This window comes from Octopus bimaculoides, chromosome 5 (genome assembly GCF_046866305.1).
Source record: "Octopus bimaculoides isolate indiv1 chromosome 5, ASM4686630v1, whole genome shotgun sequence".
Lineage (NCBI taxonomy): Eukaryota > Metazoa > Mollusca > Cephalopoda > Octopoda > Octopodidae > Octopus > Octopus bimaculoides.
In genome coordinates, this window is record NC_142932.1 from 64,619,890 (window position 1) to 64,642,032 (window position 22,143).

The following is a 22,143-nucleotide window of genomic DNA, read 5'->3' on the forward strand; positions in this document are numbered from 1 at the left end:
TGGAGTTCTGTGATGCAACCGATCTTATGGTCTGCAATACCAACTTCAGGAAACCTGCCAGTCACCTAGTCACCTACCGCTCCGGCAGACACTCTAGCCAAATCGACTACATCCTCGCCAGAAATAGGGAAAGAGGGCGGCTTATAAATGCCAAAACCTACCCTGGCGAAGAATGTACCCCACAACATAGATTAGTAGTTAGCGACTTCGGGATCAAGGCAAAATGGGTGCCCAGAATTAGACCGGCTTGGAGGAGAAGGGTGTGGAAGCTTCAAGACCCTGCAAATGGACGGAGACTTAGAGATAAGTTACTCGAAGCATTTGACGAAATAGAAGGGGATATAGCATCATACAACGTGGAAGACAATTGGAGATTTCTGCGGGACAACCTGTTGAAAGCCACCGACCAGATCTGTAGCTGGTGTAAGGTCCCCTCTCGACCCAGAGTAACGTGGTGGTGGAACAAGGAGGTAGACAGGGCTATTAGACAAAAGAAACAGGCTTGGAAGGACTGGAAGAACGGTGGTAGCAGGGAATTGTACCAATGTGCCAGAAGGGAGGCTAGGCGACAGGTTTATTTAGCCAGAGGGGAAGCAGACAAGAAAAGATTTGCCAATGTTCTGCGCCGTGAGGACCAAAGACTCGAGGTATTTCGTGTTGCAAGACAGTGTAGGAGAGAGAATAGTGATGTCGTAGGAGAGAAATGTGTTAGCATGGATGATGGTACGCTTGCACTAAATGAGGCTGCAAAGAAAGAGGTCTGGAGATGCCACTACGATAGATTGCTTAATAAAGAGAATGAATGGGAGAAAGAGAGCCTGCCGTATGTCGACCTAACAGAGGGACCAGCTATCCGAGTTGATAGTACCAGGGTAGATAAAGCAATTAAGAGTATGAAGACAGGGAAAGCCCCAGGTCCATCAGGAATCACTGCAGAGATGCTCAAAATATCTGGCAGTGTTGGCTACACCTTAGTCACCCGTATTACGAACCAGGTGTTACACGAAGGAGTCATACCCAATGACTGGTGTAGCAGCATCATAGTCAACTGCTACAAAGGTAAAGGTGACGCTTTAGATACAAATAATTACAGAGGCATCAAGCTGTTAGATCAGGTTATGAAAGTTACAGAGAGGGTCATAGCCCAACTAATTAGGGAGCGAATCAATTTAGATGAGATGCAGTTTGGGTTCGTGCCAGGTAAAAGCACCACTGATGCCATATTTCTAGTAAGACAGCTGCAGGAGAAATACCTAGCCAAGGATAAACCTCTGTACCTGGCTTTCGTTGACATGGAGAAAGCCTTTGACAGGGTCCCCCGATCCCTTATCTGGTGGTCAATGAGGAAACTTGGGATAGAAGAATGGTTAGTGAGAGCTGTGCGAGCCATGTACAGAGATGCTGTCAGTAAGGTGAGGGTTGGAAATGAGTACAGCAATGAATTCCGGGTAGAGGTAGGGGTCCACCAAGGTTCCGTCCTCATCCCCCTCCTATTTATCATAGTCCTTCAGGCAATCACAGAGGAGTTCAAGGCAGGTTGCCCCTGGGAGCACCTCTATGCTGATGACCTTGCACTAATTGCAGAATCACTATCAGAACTAGAGGAGAAGTTTCAGGTGTGGAAGCAAGGTCTAGAATTGAAGGGCCTTAGAGTCAACCTAGCTAAAACCAAAATCCTAATAAGTAGGAAGGTAGATAAAACACAAACCCCTTCAGGTAGATGGCCCTGCTCAGTATGTAGAAAAGGAGTACGTAGTAACTCTATAAGATGTACCCGGTGCAAGCTATGGACACATAAGAGGTGCAGCAATATCAAAGGCAGGTTAACTAGGAAGTGAGTTTTTGTATGTGGCAGATGTTCAGGTGCAATAAGGACTGTAAACAAACAGGAAACAACTTCTATCTCATTCCAGGGTGAAAAACTAGAGGTAGTCGATAGCTTCCGCTATCTGGGCGACCAAGTTATTAGTGGGGGTGGGTGCGCTGAAAGTGTAGCTGCTAGAATAAGAATAGCCTGGGCAAAGTTTAGAGAGCTCTTACCCCTGCTGGCGACAAAGGGACTCTCACTCAGAGTAAAAGGCAGACTGTATGACGCATGTGTACGAACAGCCATGCTACATGGCAGTGAAACATGGGCTGTGACTGTTGAGGACATGCGTAAGCTCGCAAGGAATGAAGCCAGTATGCTCCGTTGGATGTGTGATGTCAATGTGAATACCCGTCAGAGTGTAAGTATCTTGAGAGAAAAGCTGAACATTAGAAGCATCAGTTGTGGTGTGCAAGAGAGACGATTGCGCTGGTATGGACATGTGGTGAGAATGGATGAGGATAGCTGCGTGAAAAAGTGCCACACCCTAACAGTTGAGGGAACCCGTGGAAGAGGTAGGACCAGGAAGACCTGGGCTGAGGTGGTGAGGCAAGACCTTCGTACATTGGGCCTCACTGAGGCAAGCCAAGTGAGATTGTTGCCAGTGCCCCTGGACTGGCTCTTGTGCGGGTGGCACATGAGATGCACCATTTCGAGCGTGGCCGTTGCCAGTATCGTGTGACTGGCCTTCGTGCGGGTGACACGTAAAAGCACCTACTACACTCTCTGAGTGGTTGGCGTTAGGAAGGGCATCCAGCTGTAGAAACTCTGCCAAATTTAGATTGGAGCCTGGTGTTGCCATCCGGTTTCACCAGTCCTCAGTGAAATCGTCCTCCAACCCATGCTAGCATGGAAAGCGGACGTTAAACGATGATGATGATGATGATGATGATGATGATATATATACATATATATATATTTATAGGCACAGGAGTGGCTGTGTGGTAAGTAGCTTGCTTACCAACTACATGGTTCTGGGTTCAGTCCCACTGCGTGGCACCTTGGGCAAGTGTCTTCTGCTATAGCCTCGGGCCGACCAAAGCCTTGTGAGTGGATTTGGTAGATAGAAACTGAAAGAAGCCCATCGTATATATGCATATATATATCATCATCATCATCATCATCGTTTAACGTCCGCTGTCCATGCTAGCATGGGTTGGACGATTTGACTGAGGACTGGTGAAACCGGATAGCAACACCAGGCTCCAATCTAATTTGGCAGAGTTTCTACAGCTGGATGCCCTTCCTAACGCCAACCACTCAGAGAGTGTAGTGGGTGCTTTTACGTGTCACCCGCACGAAAACAGCCACGCTCGAAATGGTGTATTTTATGTGCCACCCGCACAAGCCAGTCCAGGGGCACTGGCAACGATCTCGCTCGAAAATCCTACGGGAGCCAGTCAGGCAGTACTGGCAACGGCCACGCTCAAAATGGTGCATCTCATGTGCCACCTGCACAAGAACCAGTCCAGGGGCACTGGCAACGATCTCACTTGGCTTGCCGGGTCTTCTCACGCACAGCACATTTCCAAAGGTCTCGGTCAGTAGTCATCGCCTCGGTGAGGCCCAATGTACGAAGGTCTTGCCTCACCACCTCAGCCCAGGTCTTCCTGGGCCTACCTCTTCCACGGGTTCCTTCAACTGTTAGGGTGTGGCACTATTTCACGCAGCTATCCTCATCCATTCTCACCACATGTCCATACCAGCGCAATCGTCTCTCTTGCACACCACAACTGATGCTTCTAATGTTCAGCTTTTCTCTCAAGATACTTACACTCTGACGGGTAATCACATTGACATTACACATCCAACGGAGCATACTGGCTTCATTCCTTGCGAGCTTACGTATGTCCTCAGCAGTTACAGCCCATGTTTCACTGCCATGTAGCATGGCTGTTCGTACGCATGCGTCATACAGTCTGCCTTTTACTCTGAGTGAGAGTCCCTTTGTCGCCAGCAGGGGTAAGAGCTCTCTAAACTTTGCCCAGGCTAATCTTATTCTAGCAGCTACACTTTCAGCGCACCCACCCCCATATATATATATATATATGTATGTGTGTGTATATGTTTGTATGTCTGTATTTGTCCCCTCCAACTTCGCTTGACAACCGATGCTGGTGTTTTTACGTCCCCGTAACTTAGCGGTTCGGCAAAAAGAGACCGATATAATAAGTACCAGGCTTACAAAGAATAAGTCCTGGGGTCGATTTGCTCGACTAAAGGCGGTGCCCCAGCATGGCCGCAGTCAAATGACTGAAACAAGTAAAAGAGTAAAGAGTAAAAGAGTAATACATATATATATATATATATATATATATATATATATATATATATATATATATATATATATATATATATATATAAATATAATATATATAAATATATATTAAAAAAAAATATATATATAAATATAATATATATATATATTAATCTATCTATATATCTTCGAAACGTCTAGATAGAATAGAGACAGCTGATGAAGGGATATTCCAAGTGGCTTTCCGTTTTCCTATGTGTTCGTTCCGTTGTCTGTAGTTTATTGTCCTAACGTCCTGTACCCTGATATGCATATATATACACATGTAGATGTAAGTATGTACATATATGTGTGTATACATGTATATATATTCTTTGTATTATATATATATATATATATATATATATATATATATATATATAAATGAGCATGTATGTCTGTGTGTCTGTGTGAATCCCTAAAACTCCAGAACTACACAACCAATTTCATCCAAATTTTACACATGCCTTACTTAGGGTCCTGTATGACGCATGTGTACGAACAGCCATGCTACATGGCAGTGAAATATGGGCCGTAATTGCTGAGGACATGCGTAAGCTCGCAAGGAATGAAGCCAGTATGTTCCAATGGATGTGTAATGTCAGAGTGCATACTAGACAGAGTGTAAGTACGTTGAGAGAAAAGTTGAACCTAAGAAGCATCAGTTGTGGTGTGCAAGAGAGACGATTGCGCTGGCATGGTCATGTAGAGAGAATAGATGAGGATAGCTGTGTGAAAAAGTGCCACACCCTAGCGGTTGAGGGAACCTGTGGAAGAGGTAGACCCAGGAAGACCTGAGATGAGGTGGTGAAGCATGACCTTCGAACATTAGGCCTCACCGAGGCAATGGCTTGTGACCGAGACCTTTGGAAATAGGCTGTGTGTGAGAAGACCCAGCAAGCCAAGTGAGACCATAATCCAAAGCTTCTGCCAGGGGTGTAGCCAGCCCACTTATGCGTACCTTTCCTTCATTGGACACCAAACTCCGCTTGCAAAGACCTGTTGAGGCAAGTGAAATCAAAATCGAACCAAATTCGACGACTGGCACCCATGCCAACATCTCCTTCATTGGACACTAAACACGGCTTGCGAAGACCTGTTGGGGCAAGTGAAAGCGAAATCATGATGGTACCGAAATCGTGATGGCACCTGTACCAGTGGAGCACTAAGAGCACCGTCCAAGCGTGATTGTTGCCAGAGCAGCTGCGTGGCTTCTGTGCCAGTGGCACGTAAAAACACCGACTACACTCTCGGAGTGGTTGGCGTTAGGAAGGGCATCCAGCTGTAGAAACTCTGCCAAACCAGATTGGAGCCTGGTGTAGCCATCTGGTTCGCCAGTCCTCAGTCAAATCGTCCAACCCATGCCAGCATGGAAAGTGGACATTAAACGATGATGATGATGATGATGATATTCATACATACATAGAAATAGATAGAAATAACTTTAGACAGAAATAATTACAGGTGTATCAAACTGCTGGATAAGGTGATGAAGGTCACAGAGAGGGTCATAGCCCAGCTAATTAGGGAGAGAGTCCGCTTAGATGAGATGCAGTTCAGTTCTGTGCAAGGGAAAAGCACCACTGATGCTATATTCCTGGTACGGCAACTTCAGGAGAAATACATAGCCAAAGATAAACCACTGTATTTGGCTTTTGTGGACTAGGAGAAAGCCTTTGACAGGGTCCCCTGATCTCCTATCTGGTGGGCGATGTGGAAACTGGGGATTGACGAATGGTTAATAAGGGCTGTACAGGCTCTATACAGAGATACCGTTAGAAAGGTTAGGGTTGGTAATGTGTATAGTGAAGAATTCCCGGTAGAAATAGGGGTCCACCAAAGATCAGCCCTTAGCCCTCCTCCTATTCATCATAATCCTCCAGGCAATAACAGAGGAATTCAAGACAAGTTGCCCCTGGGAGCTCCTCTACCTGGCCCTCATAGCAGAATCACTACCAGAACTAGAGAAGAAATTCTAGGTGTGAAAGCAAGGTTTAGAGTCAAAGGGCCTTAGAGTCAATGTCACAAAGACCAAAGTTCTGGTAATTAGGAAGGCGAACACATCACACACCCCTTCAGTTAGATGGCCCTGCTCGATCTGTAAAAAAGGTGTAGGTAGAAACGCCATAAAATATACCCAGTGTAAGCTATGGATGCATAAGAGGTGCAGCAACATCAAAGGAAGGTTAACCGGGAAGATAGCTTTCGTGTGCGGCAGATGCACAGGGGCAAAAAATACCACAGATGCTCAGAAATTAGATTCCATCACATGCCAGGGGGAGAAACTAGAAGTAGTTGATAGTTTCCGCTACCTAGGGGACCAAGTCAGTAGTGGGGGTGATTGCTTAGAGAGTGCTACCACTACAAAAAGAATTGCCTGAGCAAAGTTCAGAAAGCTTCTACCCCTACTGATGACAAACGGCCTCTTGCTCCGAGTGAAAGGTAGATAGTATGATGCATGTGTGCAAACTGCCATGCTTCATGGCAGTGAAACATAGGCTGTGACTGCTGAAAAGATGCATAGGCTTGAAAGAAATAAAACTAGCATGATCCACTGCATGTGTAATATCAGTGTGTACACATGACAGAATGTAAGCACCCTGAGAGAAATGTCGGAGATAAGAAGCATTGGATCAAGGTAAACTTAATTCATGGTATTTTCTCATTATGTGCCAGTTTCACTAAGTAACATTATAAGCAAGCAAACAAGATTGAAACTGACTTTTAGTGTATTATAGATATAAACGACAGGCTTCTTTCAGTTTCCATCTACCAAATCCATTCACACGGCTTGGGTCAACCTGAGGCTATAGTAGGAGACACTTGTCCAAGGTGTCATGCAGTGGTACTGAACGTGGAACCATGTGGTTGGTAAGCAAGCTGCTTACCACACAGCCATTCCTGGTATATATGTATATATATATATATATATATATATATATATATATATATATATATATATATATACATAAGTGTGTATGTATATATGTGTGTGTGTCTATATATGCGTGTGCATATATGTGTGTGTGTGTATATATATGTTTATGTGTTTGTGTATATAAGAAATAAAGCTAGCATGATCCACTGGATGTGTAATGTTGGTGTTCACACATGACAGAGTGTAAGTGCCCTGAAAGAAATATTGGATATAAGAAGCATCGGATATGGCATGCAAGAGAGATGTTTGCGCTGGTATGGTCATGTACTACATTACAAATGGATGAACAGAGCTGTGTGAAGAAGTACCACTCCCAAACAGTTGAATGAATCCAGGGTAGAGATAGACCCAGGAAGACATGGGATGAGGAGGTGGTGAAGCATGACCCTATACATGACCTTATTTAGTGTGTGTGTGTGTGTTGCCCATATATACATACACTTAAGACTTAGTTGTGGGTTGGGAGTTTGATCTGCAGAGGTCATTATTATTATTATTACAAATTTTTCCCACAAGGGCAGCTTGGGGAAGGTGGAGAATAGTCGATTATATCAACCCCTGTGTCCAACTGGTACTTATTTTTTAGACCCCGAAAGGATGAAAGGCAAAGTCAACTTCGGCGGAATTTGAACTCAGAACATAGAGATGAGCACAAACCTCCCATCGCTACACTGATTCTGCAGAACAGGGTTGAGTGTGAAAACCAACTTTAAAGTGTAAATATAGATGTTTTTGAATACACACTCGTACATGCATACGTACAAATACACACATACATACAAATACCTGTCAGTCTCTTCCAAATACGATCGACAGTCAAACATTTATTCTCTACAAACTGAATTTTTTTAATCATCTTTCTTAAAACGCATTTACTTACTACCATATATATAGAGAGAGAGAGACACAGAATACACATTAATACATACATATATACAAATACCTGTCATTTTTTTTATTTAGTGTGTGTGTGTGTGTGTTGCCCATCTTAATATATAATGCTGAAGTTCTGTATCTGTGTGAAACCTTTTTAAAAGTTTATAGAAATCCACATTTTCCACTTTTTCCTACAAATTTTTATCTCAATGGAATTTTCTCGATGTGAACTTTCCAGTGCAGTAATTACATTTTTTAAATTCCGTTTACTTTGTGTGATTTAAGGGAGATTTGGCTGTTGTTTCTAGCAACTTTTATATTTCTTCCTTTCTACCTGTACCGGCGTTCTTACACATCGATCACGAGCTCAACATATAATATACAGAGTAAGAGAGAGAGAGAGAAAGTGATACATACAAAGTCATAGATTAACTTGCTTTAAGACTATTCTTTCCTTCTACCTTTTCAGTCTTACTTCATTCTTCTTCCTCTCTCCCATTTAATAGCTTTCTTCTATCCCTCTACCTCTAATATATTTTTCATAACATAGAAACATCTTCCGTTCTCCCTTCCTCTCTTTCTCTTTCTTTATTGCTCCCATTCTCTATTCCTTTCTCCCCCTCTCTTTCTTTTCCTCTCTCCCTCTTCTTTCTCGCTCTCTCAAACACATACACGCGCAAGTACACACAAGCATTCACTACAAGATAACTCATGTTCGTCAATGTTTTGTAAACATACAAACTACGGAGCTTATGGACAACACATTGCAAATCAGTGAACTTCATTACAAATGTGGGTAATTTTTCAGATTAACACCCGCACGATTTTCACTAGGGTGTTACGGTTACGGTTAGGGTTAGGGTTACGATGAGGGTTAGCGTTACGGTTACAGTTTTAGGGTTAGGGTTACGTAATCATGTGGGTGTTAATCTGAAAAATTACCAAAATGTGAAAACTTCCGACCCTGCCATCTGTTATAACTTTTGTTGTTCTGTTTAATATGTACATAGATTATGCCTCCAAACAAGAGAGCTTGCTGGGGAAAGAAAGCAACCGGTTTAAAAAGACAGCAACAGACTGCAGCAATTCACCCCATTCCAGAAGCTACTTTGAACATAATGCAAAATGGTGCATCATCATCTACTGCCCAATCTGATAGAATTCTGGCAGAACTGTGTAGCAACAGATCGCCAGCAATTCCTTCATCAGAAATTACCGTCCTACCTCCTGCGAAAAGGAATTACCATGCTATGTATAATCAAGGCAGCGCAAAAAGTTGTTTTGTACAAGCATTTGTATAGCCAATTAGATGGATGGGATCTTTTTTAAAACGGGGGCCACATTTTTCATTAACGAAACACTTTGAAACTTGGAACACTGGTAGAATGTGTCATATAAAACATCTTTTTCTCTTAGTCTTCTTAAAAAAAAAGAAATCCCTAAGTTATTCCATGATAAAGTTGTCGTATTTCTGTAATTTCAACCAATCACTGACGTCCATTCAGCCGATATACATTAAGTGCCGACTACATAAACAAACGATTCTGAAACAATTCTATCGGTGATAGGGTTAGGGTTAGGGTAAAACAGCAAATTTAAAAAGAAAAAAGCAAATAAAACGAAGAAAAAAAAAAAAGAAAATGAAAAAAGCAAATTTAAAATGAAAAAAGCAAATAAAACGAAGCTATGGCTTAATCAGCCAAAGGAGTAAATATAAACAACTGAATACTTGTCAGTGATTGGTTGAAATTATCGAAATAAGACAATTTTTTACATGAAATAAATTCGAATACAAAAATATTTTTCTGTTCTATAACACAAAATAGATAAGTATACGAAGTTTGAAAGTCTTTCAGTACCAAAAACACTACGTAAAACATTAATGAAAAATGTGGCCCCCGTTTTAAAAAAGATCCGATGGATGAAATTTACGTACACTTAATAATGTTACACAAAACAGCCTTCAGACTTTCCTTATTAATTTTGTCGTTTGAATTATGAACATATTTACATCATAAGGGGTTTTTCATTGTAAGACTTTCTTTTTTAGTTGATTTTCACCTAGCAAGACTTATCGTAGATGGCGTAATAAGTCACACCCGGACAACGTCGGGTTATACTGCTAGTATATATATATAAAATCTAAAATCCTCTTTTACTGATTTTGATTTCTTTTACTATCCGTAAATATTCGTGTTCTCATGGGTCACAGGGTATCATGAAGGGATTTAGCGCATGGTATCAGTTTACTTTGAAGTGGTTAAGCTGCGACTTAAATGAACGCTAAGCTAAGGAAAATAATTTATTTTATTTTCTTCAGCCTTTCCAATGTACTTCTCTTGTCAATCCATCCAACCCATTAGGACAAAGACACAACCGCAGAGGCTGCATGGAAAGGTGGGCTGATCAGGGCTGGTTGTAGTGTCACTATTTCAAAGTCCTAGAACAGGTGATCACCAGCAATGAAGCAACTCTGCAGGAAAAGGCTGGGTAGCAAAGTACCATATCAGATAGCTGCATCAGGTTTATCTAACAAGGACAAGAACAGAAAGGGAGAGGTTTGCCAATGTCTTACAACATGAAGATCAAAGACTTGAGATGTTCCAGATATCTAGAGAGAGTGTCAGAGAGAATCAAGATGTTGCGAGAGAGAAGTGTATTATGACAGATAATGATATGCTTGCACTTAGTGATTCTGCAAAGAGGCATGGAAGTGCCACTATGAAAGGTTGCTAAATATAGAGAATGCAAGGGAGGAGAGAGTGCCTAGTATGGACCCAACAGTAACTCAGTTGATAAAGCAATTAAGGATAAGAAGATAGGAAAAGCTCTCCCCAATACCCATCAGGAATCACTGTTGAGCTGCTTAAAAATATCTGGCAGAGTAGGATATGGTTTAGTTACCTGTGTAGTTAATTAGGTTGTCTATGAAGGAGAGAAATATTTAGCAATTGAAGTATTTAGAGCTTAGAGTAAGCCATTGTACTTTGCATTTGTTGATCTGGAGAAAGCCTTTGCAGAATATCCCACTATGTGATATGGTGGTCTCTGAGGAAGCTAAGGGTAGATGAATGACTTGTGAAAGCAGTACAGACTATGTACAGGGGTCTGTTAGTAAGATAAGAATTAACCATGAGTACAGTGACAAGTTTAGGGTACAGGTAGGTGTTCACCAAATCATGATCCTCTGACCCCTCCTATTCATCCTCCTCGTCCGGGCCATAACAGAGGAAGTTAAGACCAGCTGTCCCTGGGAACAATTATATGCTGATGATCTTACTTTCATAGCACAATCTGTAATAGAACTAGAAAAGTTGTGGAAGCAAAATCTTGACTTAAATGCCTTAAAGTTATCTAAGCAAAGACCAACAACATAGTAAAAACAAGAAAACAAACAGGATTCTAACTCCTTCAGGTAAATGGCACTGCTCGATATGTAGGAAAGATGTAGACAGGAATTCCATTCGGTGTACCCAGTGCTCACTTCAGATACACAAGACGTACAGTGGAATAGTAGGAAGGTTAAATGAGAAAGTAGTGTTTGTATGGTGGAAGATGTACACAAGTCATAAAGACTAGAGATACACAGAAAATTGATTTTTGTCAAATGCCCTGGAGGTTCTCAAGAGGTGGTGGATAATTTCTACTACCTAGGTCTAGGTGACCTAATTAGTAGTGGAGGAGGATGTATCAAAAGTGAAACTGTTAGAATAAGAATAGGATGGAAAAAAATTCAGAGAGCTTCCACCTCTGTTAGCAACCAAAGTTCTCTCTTTCTTGCCAAGTGGAAAGACTGTATAATGCATGTGTACAAACAGCAATGCTAGTGAGACACAGGGCCCTGAATCCAGAGGATGTGTGAAGACTAGAGAAACGAAACTGATATACTCCACTGGATGTGCAATATCAATGTCCAAAAGTGACAGAGCATTAGTGCATTGAGAAAAAAAGTTAAGCATAAGAGAAATTAGATATAGTGTGCAAGAGAGAAGACTGCACTGATATGACCACGAGATGCATATAGATGAAGACAATTGCATAAAGTCCTGTCACTTAAAGTGGAGGGAACTTGTGGAAAATGGAGACCTAGGAAGATATGAGACTAAGTACTGAAGGCCGATCTCAAGACGCTGAGGTTTATAAAGGAGATGACAAAGGACTGATATAACTGGCACCTTGCTCTATTGAAGAAGACAATGGGCTCTGCCCTACCACTACTGCCATCCCCTCTGCCTTGTCAACCTTTTCCTCTTACATTTCACCCCCTAATACTCATCACTTCTCTATCACCTGAGAGCAGAATAGGCACATACTACCTCCCCCAGCTTTTTCAGCTGCCTTTCAAATCACTTCCATTTTCTTTCCCCACCTACTGTCTCCGCCAGTCATCTCCTTTCTATGCTTTCTCTCTCCTCTGCTGTTCTCCATTGTTAATACCTCACTTACCTATTGATGACCCTAAATGCCCTCACACATCTACTGCAACCCCCACCCCAAGCATCTCCAATATTTTTCTCCATTTGTTACAGTCACCTCGATCATGCCCCCAGTTCAAACCTGTATTACCTCATCTATACCCCATCCTCATGTCATTTGAGGGCATGTCCCAACACATCTTTGCCATCATTTCTCTCACTCTCTTTATCTTACTCTCTAACTCACCCTACTTTCTTTTTCAACTGGAGTATCCATGTATTTATTCTATAGCAAGTCACCTATCTCTGTCTCTCTATAACTTTAATCTTTCAACTGGCACAAAGCTGCACTCCTTCAATATTATCCATTTCCGATTAATGGAGTTTTGTCCTGCAAGGTACTTGGTGACCTTGCTGATGCCAGTGCCACATAAAAAGCACCCAGTACAATCTGTCAAGAGGTTGGAGTTAAGAAGGGCATCCAGCTGTAGAAACTATGCCAAAACAATGGAACCAAATGTTGCTTCTGTCAAGCTATCTAATCCTTGTCAGCATGGAAAATGGACATTAAATAATGATGATGATGACAACACACACACATATATCTAAGTGTGTGTAATTTGTCTCCTCGTCTTAACATTGGCAATAGTTGTAAATGAGTGCCACCATCACATAAGCAGTTTCATGTTTCTAATATTCCATGGGAAAATATCACCTTGTTGGAAACAGGTGATGAATGGTAAAAGGAAGGACATCCTGCCATAGAAAATCTGTCTCAATGAATTCCATCTGACTCGTGCAAACATTAAAATGATGATGATTAAACAACATTTACAAAACATTAGTTTTAAGGCACATCATCATCATCATCATCATTTAACGTCTGCTTTCTATGCTGGCATGGGTTGGACGGTTTAACTGAGGGCTGGCAAGCCGGAAGGCTGCCCCAGGCTCCAATCTGATCTGGCAAAGTTTCTAAAGCTGGATGCCCTCCCTAATGCCAACCACTCTGAGAGTATAGTGAGTGCTTTTTATGTGCCACCGGCACAAGACCAGTCAGGCAGCACTGGCATCAACCACACATGAATGGTGCGTTTTATGTGTCACCAGCACAGGAGCCAATCAGGCAGTACTGTCATCGGCCACAATAATGACTTCACTTGACTCAACAGATCTTCGGAAGTGCAGTTTATTGCCCAATGATTGAAGGGTACTCTTAAATGGGCCAGTCATGCTGCACTGGCATAGGCCATGGTTATGGTCTCACTTGGCTTGCTGGGTCTTCTCAAGCACAGCATATCTCCAAAGGTCTCGGTCACTTGTCATCGCCTCCGTGAGGTCCAACGTTTGAAGGTCGTGCTTCAGCACCTAATCTAGGAGGACCTGTCCTCCTAGATTTATCACTTCCACAGGTTCCCTCTACTGCTAGGGTGTGACATTTTTTCACACAGCTGTCTGCATCCATACTCAACACATGACCATACTAGAGCAGTCGTCTCTCTTGCACACCACATCTGATGCTTCTTATGTCCAACTTTTCTCTCAGGGCGCTTACACTCTGTCATGCATGCACACTGACATTTCACATCCAGCGGATAATACTAGCTTCATTCCTTGCAAACTTATGCATGCCACGGCCCATATTTCACTGCCATGTAGCATGACTGTTCGCACACATACATCATACAGTCTACCTTTTACTCTGAGTGAGAGGCTATTTGTCACCAGCAGAGCCCCCTGCATGTTATCCAACATGCCTATTGAAGTCGCCAGCCACAAAGAGAAGGTCCCTGTCATTCGTCGTAAGGTAGTCTGCAAAAGGGTGTCATAAAATTAATCATTCTGTTCATCAAGTAGCCCTGGCTGAGGGGCATAGGCCGAGATAATGGTTGCTAACCCATGATAAAGGACTAATCTAATCTTAAGTATTCTATTGCAGACTCTGACTTCCTCGATTACGTTATTGACCCATTTCTCCACAAGAAGTATAGCCATGCCCCCAACCCCATTAGTGTTCCCTGTCCAGAAAATCTTACACCTATGTTCTTTGCTTGTGAGGAACCTAGCAGAACTTCCTCTCCACCATAGTTCTTGGATGCAGCACAAATCTACACGTCTCATTAACTAATTATCTTAAATTTCCACTATAGCCACCCTTTTCAACATTAGTTGCTTACCCTAACTTTATTTTCTTTTGCACTTACATTTCTGGCCACCAGACATTTCATTTGAATCTAAAAGAGAAGTTTGCTGGAGTGAATTCTGCCTTTCCTTCCCCTAAAATCAGTGACTAATGACAAGGAGAAAAATATTAATCAGTTACTATGTTGAAACTGTTGAGCTGACTTCAAACATCAAAAGTCTTCAAGAAATAATTGCCTCTGCAAAGTATTGGTTGCTATGGAGATCTGATATTTCAGATATCCAGCAAAATAATAACAATGACAGCCAAAATCATGATACATCCACAATATATATTGGCCCTGTATCTGTACAGTTTAACAGGATCTGATAGACCCAAGGAATGCATCATGATCCAGTGTCCCCTTTGGCCTGGTTTCTATTGTTGGATATCCTTCTTAATACCAACTACTTCAGTGTGTACCAGGTACTTTTTTATGCCAACAGCTAGTGAGATTGCCAGGCAGCTTGCAAAACTATGAACCTTGACAAGAGGAGGCTATATCCTAAGAGATGAGGGATTAAAGTATGATAGAATGAGCCAGAGTACTCCTTTAAAGGAGCTACAAGACTATTCATCATGTTTTAGAAAAGTAGGTTGGGGTGAGCTGGATAGAGTAGGGAAGAGATAAAAAGTGAGGATGAAGTGTCTAGATGGATTCTGACAGTAAAAGGTAAGTAGAAGTGAGAGGAATGTAGGAACTGGGAGTGTGAATACATTTCAACATAACCCCAGGTTGTCTCAAACTTATTAGTGAAGCTGCATAGATGTAAAATATACGAAAGCTTGCCAAATGGAGGACTGTATTTGAAGAAACAAAGTCTTTCGTGCCATCCCACCATCCAGACAATAGTCTTGGAGATTAAATCTAGGCCAGAAACAGTCCTCACTCCTATGATTAAACAATGAAAATAAAAAAACAAGAAAATCATTCAAACTAATTACCTGTCTCTCTTTCATAAAAACCTAACTTGTCAAGGAAGTCTCGGGAACCATTGGCATCCCAAATATGGATATTTTTATCAGCTAGTTTATTGCTGTTGGTGCAGGCTTGAATAAACCACAACATTTCTTCAACAATTCCTCGCCAAAATACGCGTTTGGTTGTGAATAGAGGGAAGGCTGGAAAAAGGAAGAAGAGATATAATATTTAAACTAGACACATCAATCATTACAGAACAAATGATTAAACAAATAATTCTTTAAAAAAGTGGGGGAAAATAACCAAATCTCTTCATTATTATGCAATATGAGGCAGATGAAAACCATCAATATTATCATCATCACCAACTCCTACATCATCATCATGATCATAACACTAAAAAAGAGAACATAGATATCAACAGTTAATTACATAGGATGCAGTTATTATGAAAGGCTAAAACTATTGTCCTTGTGGTCATAAATTTAAATGTCACTTCCACCTAATATCATTCAACTACTGGTAGTTGAATAATATTCGTCAGGTCGCAATATTTTTTTTATTGTTTCTGTATATCAATTAAAAAATAAAATTTACACTCATAAATCTTTCACATTCATAATTTTATTGACAATTAATCTACTTTAATATTGGGATTCTTAATACTACAATTTTAAAATAAAGTAAACAAGTTTGTTTAATAATCCAATGAAGGGTTTGGGGGATGTGGGTTGGGGGATTACTTACTTTTATAAATAACTTCATATTAATTTTTGCTTTAAACAACCTAAATTATACAATAAAATATAACCACTTGTGATTGTGTTTCTGTGAGCAGTACTGAATCATGTAGTAGGGTTGTTCAGAAAAGCACAATTAAGTGATTACATTTTATATTCCTTTTAATTTTAAATGCATTAACAATGAAGTTAAAACTATGTCATTGACCATTGTTAATTAAATTAAATTTATTACATAACACAAGTGCTTATTTTTCATTTCAATTAGCAACAGTTATCATTTTCATCAACTCAAGATCTATGTGACTTAAGGTGAGCCAGGTCACTGAAAATTTTGGGGTTTTGCAATTTGTTATCGTTTGGTGAGCCATGTTGCAAATTCAAGATGATGGTTATATTGTAGTTGTTGTTCCTTGTTATAAAATCAATATTTTTTTGCTTATAAAAATGCATATAATTTATTAATAATTGCAAGAAAATAAATTTGCATAAAAAAATAACTTTATTTTATCTTTATTTTTTCTAAATTTCCAAATTCACTTGATAGAATATAGACATTTCTGGCTGTGTCTCTATGGGCAGTACTGAAGTCATGTAGTAAGGCTATTCAGAAAAAGCATTAGTCAAAAGTGCTTATATTCTACAACTTACTTTTTAATTTCAATATTTAATTAATAAAGCTATTTTTAATACGCTATTGCACTTAAGTAAGTTTAACTTTCATTATTAATTTTTTCTTTCAGCCTTACTTGCTTTCTGCTTTTTTGTTAATTTTTTAGTTGCTTTCCTCTTTCTTTTTAATTCATTTAATTAGGCTAGTTCATTAATGTGTTATATACTTCAGATATACACCTCTAATTTTATTGGGGAAAGAATATAGTCATTTATGGCTGTGTCTCTATGGGCAAACCTGAAGGCATGTAGTACGGCTGTCCAGAATAGACATTGTTATAAAGTGATTATATTCTAAACTTATTATTTACTATCAAAATTAATTTAACGGGATTTCCATGACAATTTTTGTATTAAGGGAATGTAGGTAATTTTCACTTGTGTATATCTGATATGCTTTCATAATTACTGTTGTATTGAATCATTATTGATAGATCTAGATCAGCAGCAGTCATTGCTGTTATCACCAACTCAAAATCTAGGTTACTTAATGTTGGTTTTGGGGGCTTGTTGTTTGTAACAATGGTACAACCTTCAAGATGGTAAAATTCTCTGCCATTAATTTGGTGGATGGATGATATCAGTAGCTGTTGCTCCTTGAAAGTTTATCAAATTCAATTTTCATATATATATAGATATATATATATAGATATATATATATATAGATATATATATATAGATATAGATCTATATGCATACATGTATATGTATACACATGTGTAGATGTATATATATAGATGTACATGTAATATAAGCTTCCTAAATTCATGCTACGTTATATTCTAATCACCTAGAATTCATTGCTCCTTTAAAAATTACGATTTATGCATTGTTGTCTCTCAAATATTTAAAATCTACAATTAAGAGCCCTATCTACTCGCTGGCGGTACCTACCCACCCCTACCCATTTTCCTTTATTCAAAAATTCTTATCGCTCCTTAAAATTATGGCTTTTAAGTGTTGATTTCTCAGCCCAAGAATTACAGCGTGATGTGCTGCTTGACTGGTCCCCCCTCTCTCTCTCTCTCTCTTTATATATATATATGATGATGATGATGATCTTTTCTCCCGCCATGCCTCTGTCTACCCCTCCATCCTCTCTCTCTCTTTCGTAGTTTTTCCTTAAGGTCTTCAGGTTCTGGCAATATATAAATGAGAAACCCATTCTAAATTATCTCGCTGACATACTACGACGAAATCTCCAAGATGCAGATAAGATAGAGATTTTTTATTTATTTACGGCCTCAAACATCTCATAATACCTTCGCGCTTTAGTTTGCCCTCTATTATTTATCTTGTTTCTCTCCATGAAATTCAATTGAATTCAGTTGTTGTCTTAAATTCATGCTTATTCATTTTCTAAGCTTCCTAAATTCATGCTACGTTATATTCTAATCACCTAGAATTCATTGCTTTTTTAAAAATTACGATTTATGCATTGTTGTCTCTCAAATATTTAAAATCTACGATTAAGAGCCCTATCTACTCACTGGCGGTAACCCGCCCTCCCACCCCCTCCACCGGAAGTTCATTCCTCTGTCATCCTGTCAACCTCGGCTGTCTCCCGGAACCCATCTAGTAGCCTTGGCCATCCTCTCCCCTACCTTTGGGTAGCGCATTAAGTTTGAGAAATGTTTGCAGGTTGTAGGTACTGTTTTGCTTATGAATTCTTCCAATTGCAAGTTTTCTTTTCAGGTACACGACACTGCTTTTCCCCTTCCCAGGCTACAGGCCCACACCCCCAACACCCATACTGTTAGGATTGGCACTCTCAACGTCGGCACGCTGAAAGGTAGATCTGGTGAAATTGTTGAGATGCTTGAACGGAGACGCGTAGATATGTGCTGCATCCAGGAAGTAAGATGGAGAGGAGGTTCTGCGAGGTTCCTCACAGGCAAAGAACACAGGTACAAGATTTTCTGGGCAGGGAACACTGACGGGGTCGGGGGCGTAGGAATACTTCTAGCGGAGAAATGGGTGGATAAGGTAATCGAGGTCGTTAGAGTAAGTGACAGAGTACTTAAGATCAGACTAGTGCTTCATCATAGATTAGCTACTGTCATCTCAGCCTATGCACCTCAACCGGGGCTACCAGATGGTCTGAAAGACCAATTCTATGACACCCTCTTGCAAACTACCTCGTCGACGAGTGACAAGGACCTTCTCTTTGTGGCTGGAGACTTCAACGGTCATGTCGGACGTCGTGCTGGAGGCTTCCATGGCATACATGGCGGCTATGGCTTCGGTTCCCGCAACGAGGAGGGAACCAGACTGCTGGAGTTCTGTGATGCAACCAATCTTATGGTCAGCAATACCAACTTCAGGAAACCTGCCAGTCACCTAGTCACCTACCGCTCCGGCAGACACTCTAGCCAAATCGACTACATCCTCGTCAGAAATAGGGAAAGAGGGCGGCTTATAAATGCCAAAACCTACCCTGGCGAAGAATGTACCCCACAACATAGATTAGTAGTTAGCGACTTTGGGATCAAGGCAAAATGGGTGCCCAGAATTAGACAGGCGTGGAGAAGAAGGGTGTGGAAGCTTAAAGACCCTGCAAACGGACAGAGACTTAGAGACAAGTTACTTGAAGCATTTAACGAAATAGAAGGGGATATAGCATCATACAACGTGGAAGACAATTGGAGATTTCTGCGGGACAACCTGTTGAAAGCCACCGACCAGATTTGTGGGTGGTGTAAGGTCCCCTCCCGACCCAGAGTAACGTGGTGGTGGAACAAGGAGGTTGACAGGGCTATTAGACAAAAGAAACAGGCTTGGAAGGACTGGAAGAACGGTGGTAGCAGGGAATTGTACCAATGTGCCAGAAGGGAGGCTAGGCGACAGGTTTATTTAGCCAGAGGGGAAGCAGATAAGGAAAGATTTGCCAATGTTCTGCGCCGTGAGGACCAAAGACTCGAGGTATTTCGTGTTGCAAGACAGTGTAGGAGAGAGAATAGTGATGTTGTAGGAGAGAAATGTGTTCGCATGGATGATGGTACGCTTGCATTAAATGAGGATGCAAAGAAAGAGGTCTGGAGATGCCACTACGATAGATTGCTTAATAAAGAGAATGAATGGGAGAAAGAGAGCCTGCCGTATGTCGACCCAATAGAGGGACCAGCTATCCGAGTTGATAGTACCAGGGTAGATAAAGCAATTAAGAGTATGAAGACCGGGAAAGCCCCCGGCCCATCAGGAATCACTGCAGAGATGCTCAAAATATCTGGCAGTGTTGGCTATAGCCTAGTCACCCGTATTACGAACCAGGTGATACACGAAGGAGTCATACCCAATGACTGGTGTAGCAGCATCATAGTCAACTGCTACAAAGGTAAAGGGGACGCTTTAGATACAAATAATTACAGAGGCATCAAGCTGTTAGATCAGGTTATGAAAGTTACAGAGAGGGTCATAGCCCAACTAATTAGGGGGCGAATCAATTTAGATGAGATGCAGTTTGGGTTCGTGCCAGGTAAAAGCACTACTGATGCCTTATTTCTAGTGAGACAGTTACAGGAGAAATACCTAGCTAAGGATAAACCTCTGTACCTAGCTTTCGTTGACATGGAGAAAGCCTTTGACAGGGTCCCCCGATCCCTTATCTGGTGATCAATGAGGAAACTTGGGATAGAAGAATGGTAAGTGAGAGCTGTGCGAGCCATGTACAGAGATGCTGCCAGTAAGGTGAGGGTTGGAAATGAGTACAGCAATGAATTCCGGGTAGAGGTAGGGGTCCACCAAGGTTCCGTCCTCAGCCCCCTCTTATTTACCATAGTCCTCCAGGCAATCACAGAGGAGTTCAAGACAGGTTGCCCCTGGGAGCTCCTCTATGCTGATGACCTTGCCCTAATTGCGGAGTCACTATCAGAACTAGAGGAGAAGTTTCAGGTGTGGAAGCAAGGTCTAGAATTGAAGGGCCTTAGAGTCAACCTAGCTAAAACCAAAATCCTAATAAGTAGGAAGGTAGATAAAACACAAACCCCTTCAGGTAGATGGCCCTGCTCAGTATGTACAAAAGGAGTAGGTAGTAACTCTATAAGATGTACCCGGTGCAAGCTATGGACACATAAGAGGTGCAGCAACATCAAAGGCAGGTTAACTAGCAAGTTAGTTTTTGTTTGTGGCAGATGTTCAGGTGCAATAAAGACTGTAAACAAACAGGAAACAACTTCTATCTCATTCCAGGGTGAAAAACTAGAGGTAGTCGATAGCTTCCGCTATCTGGGCGACCAAGTTAGTAGTGGGGGTGGGTGCGCTGAAAGTGTAGCTGCTAGAATAAGAATAGCCTGGGCAAAGTTTAGAGAGCTCTTACCCCTGCTGGCGACAAAGGGTCTCTCACTCAGAGTAAAAGGCAGACTGTATGACGCATGCGTACGAACAACCATGCTACATGGCAGTGAAACATGGGCTGTAACTGCTGAGGACATACGTAAGCTCGCAAGGAATGAAGCCAGTATGCTCCGTTGGATGTGTAATGTCAATGTGAATACCCGTCAGAGTGTAAGTATCTTGAGAGAAAAGCTGAACATTAGAAGCATCAGTTGTAGCGTGCAAGAGAGACGATTGTGCTGGTATGGACATGTGGTGAGAATGGAGGAGGATAGCTGCGTGAAAAAGTGCCACACCCTAACAGTTGAGGGAACCCGTGGAAGAGGTAGGCCCAGGAAGACCTGGGCTGAGGTGGTGAGGCAAGACCTTCGTACATTGGGCCTCACCGAGGCGATGACTACTGACCGAGACCTTTGGAAATGTGCTGTGCGTGAGAAGACCCGGCAAGCCAAGTAAGATCGTTGCCAGTGCCACTGGACTGGTTCTTGTGCGGGTGGCACATGAGATGCACCATTTTGAGCGTGGCCGTTGCCAGTACCGCCTGACTGGCTCCTGTAGGATTTTCGAGCGAGATCGTTGCCAGTGCCCCTGGACTGGCTTGTGCGGGTGGCACATAAAAGACACCATTTCGAGCGTGGCCGTTTTCATGCGGATGACACGTAAAAGCACCCACTACACTCTCTGAGTGGTTGGCGTTAGGAAGGGCATCCAGCTGTAGAAACTCTGCCAAATCAGACTGGAGCCTGGTGTTGCCATCCGGTTTCACCAGTCCTCAGTCAAATCGTCCAACCCATGCTAGCATGGAAAGCGGACGTTAAACGATGATGATGATGATGATGATGATGATATATACATATATATACATGCATACAGATATCTATACATATATACACCCATCACACA

General features: G+C 41.6%; 1 protein-coding gene across 5 annotated transcripts in view; it reads right to left on the bottom strand.

Annotated features, from left to right (window-relative positions):
* LOC106877648 (thymidylate synthase) overlaps nt 1–22,143 on the bottom strand; it is a 165,528-nt gene that overhangs the window by 87,134 nt on the left and 56,251 nt on the right. For all 5 annotated transcript variants that reach the window (XM_089352348.1, XM_089352350.1, XM_089352352.1 and 2 more), the window contains one exon: nt 15,520–15,696. In XM_089352348.1, the coding sequence (XP_089208474.1) occupies nt 15,520–15,696 (177 nt within the window). The remainder of the gene's footprint in view (nt 1–15,519; nt 15,697–22,143) is intronic.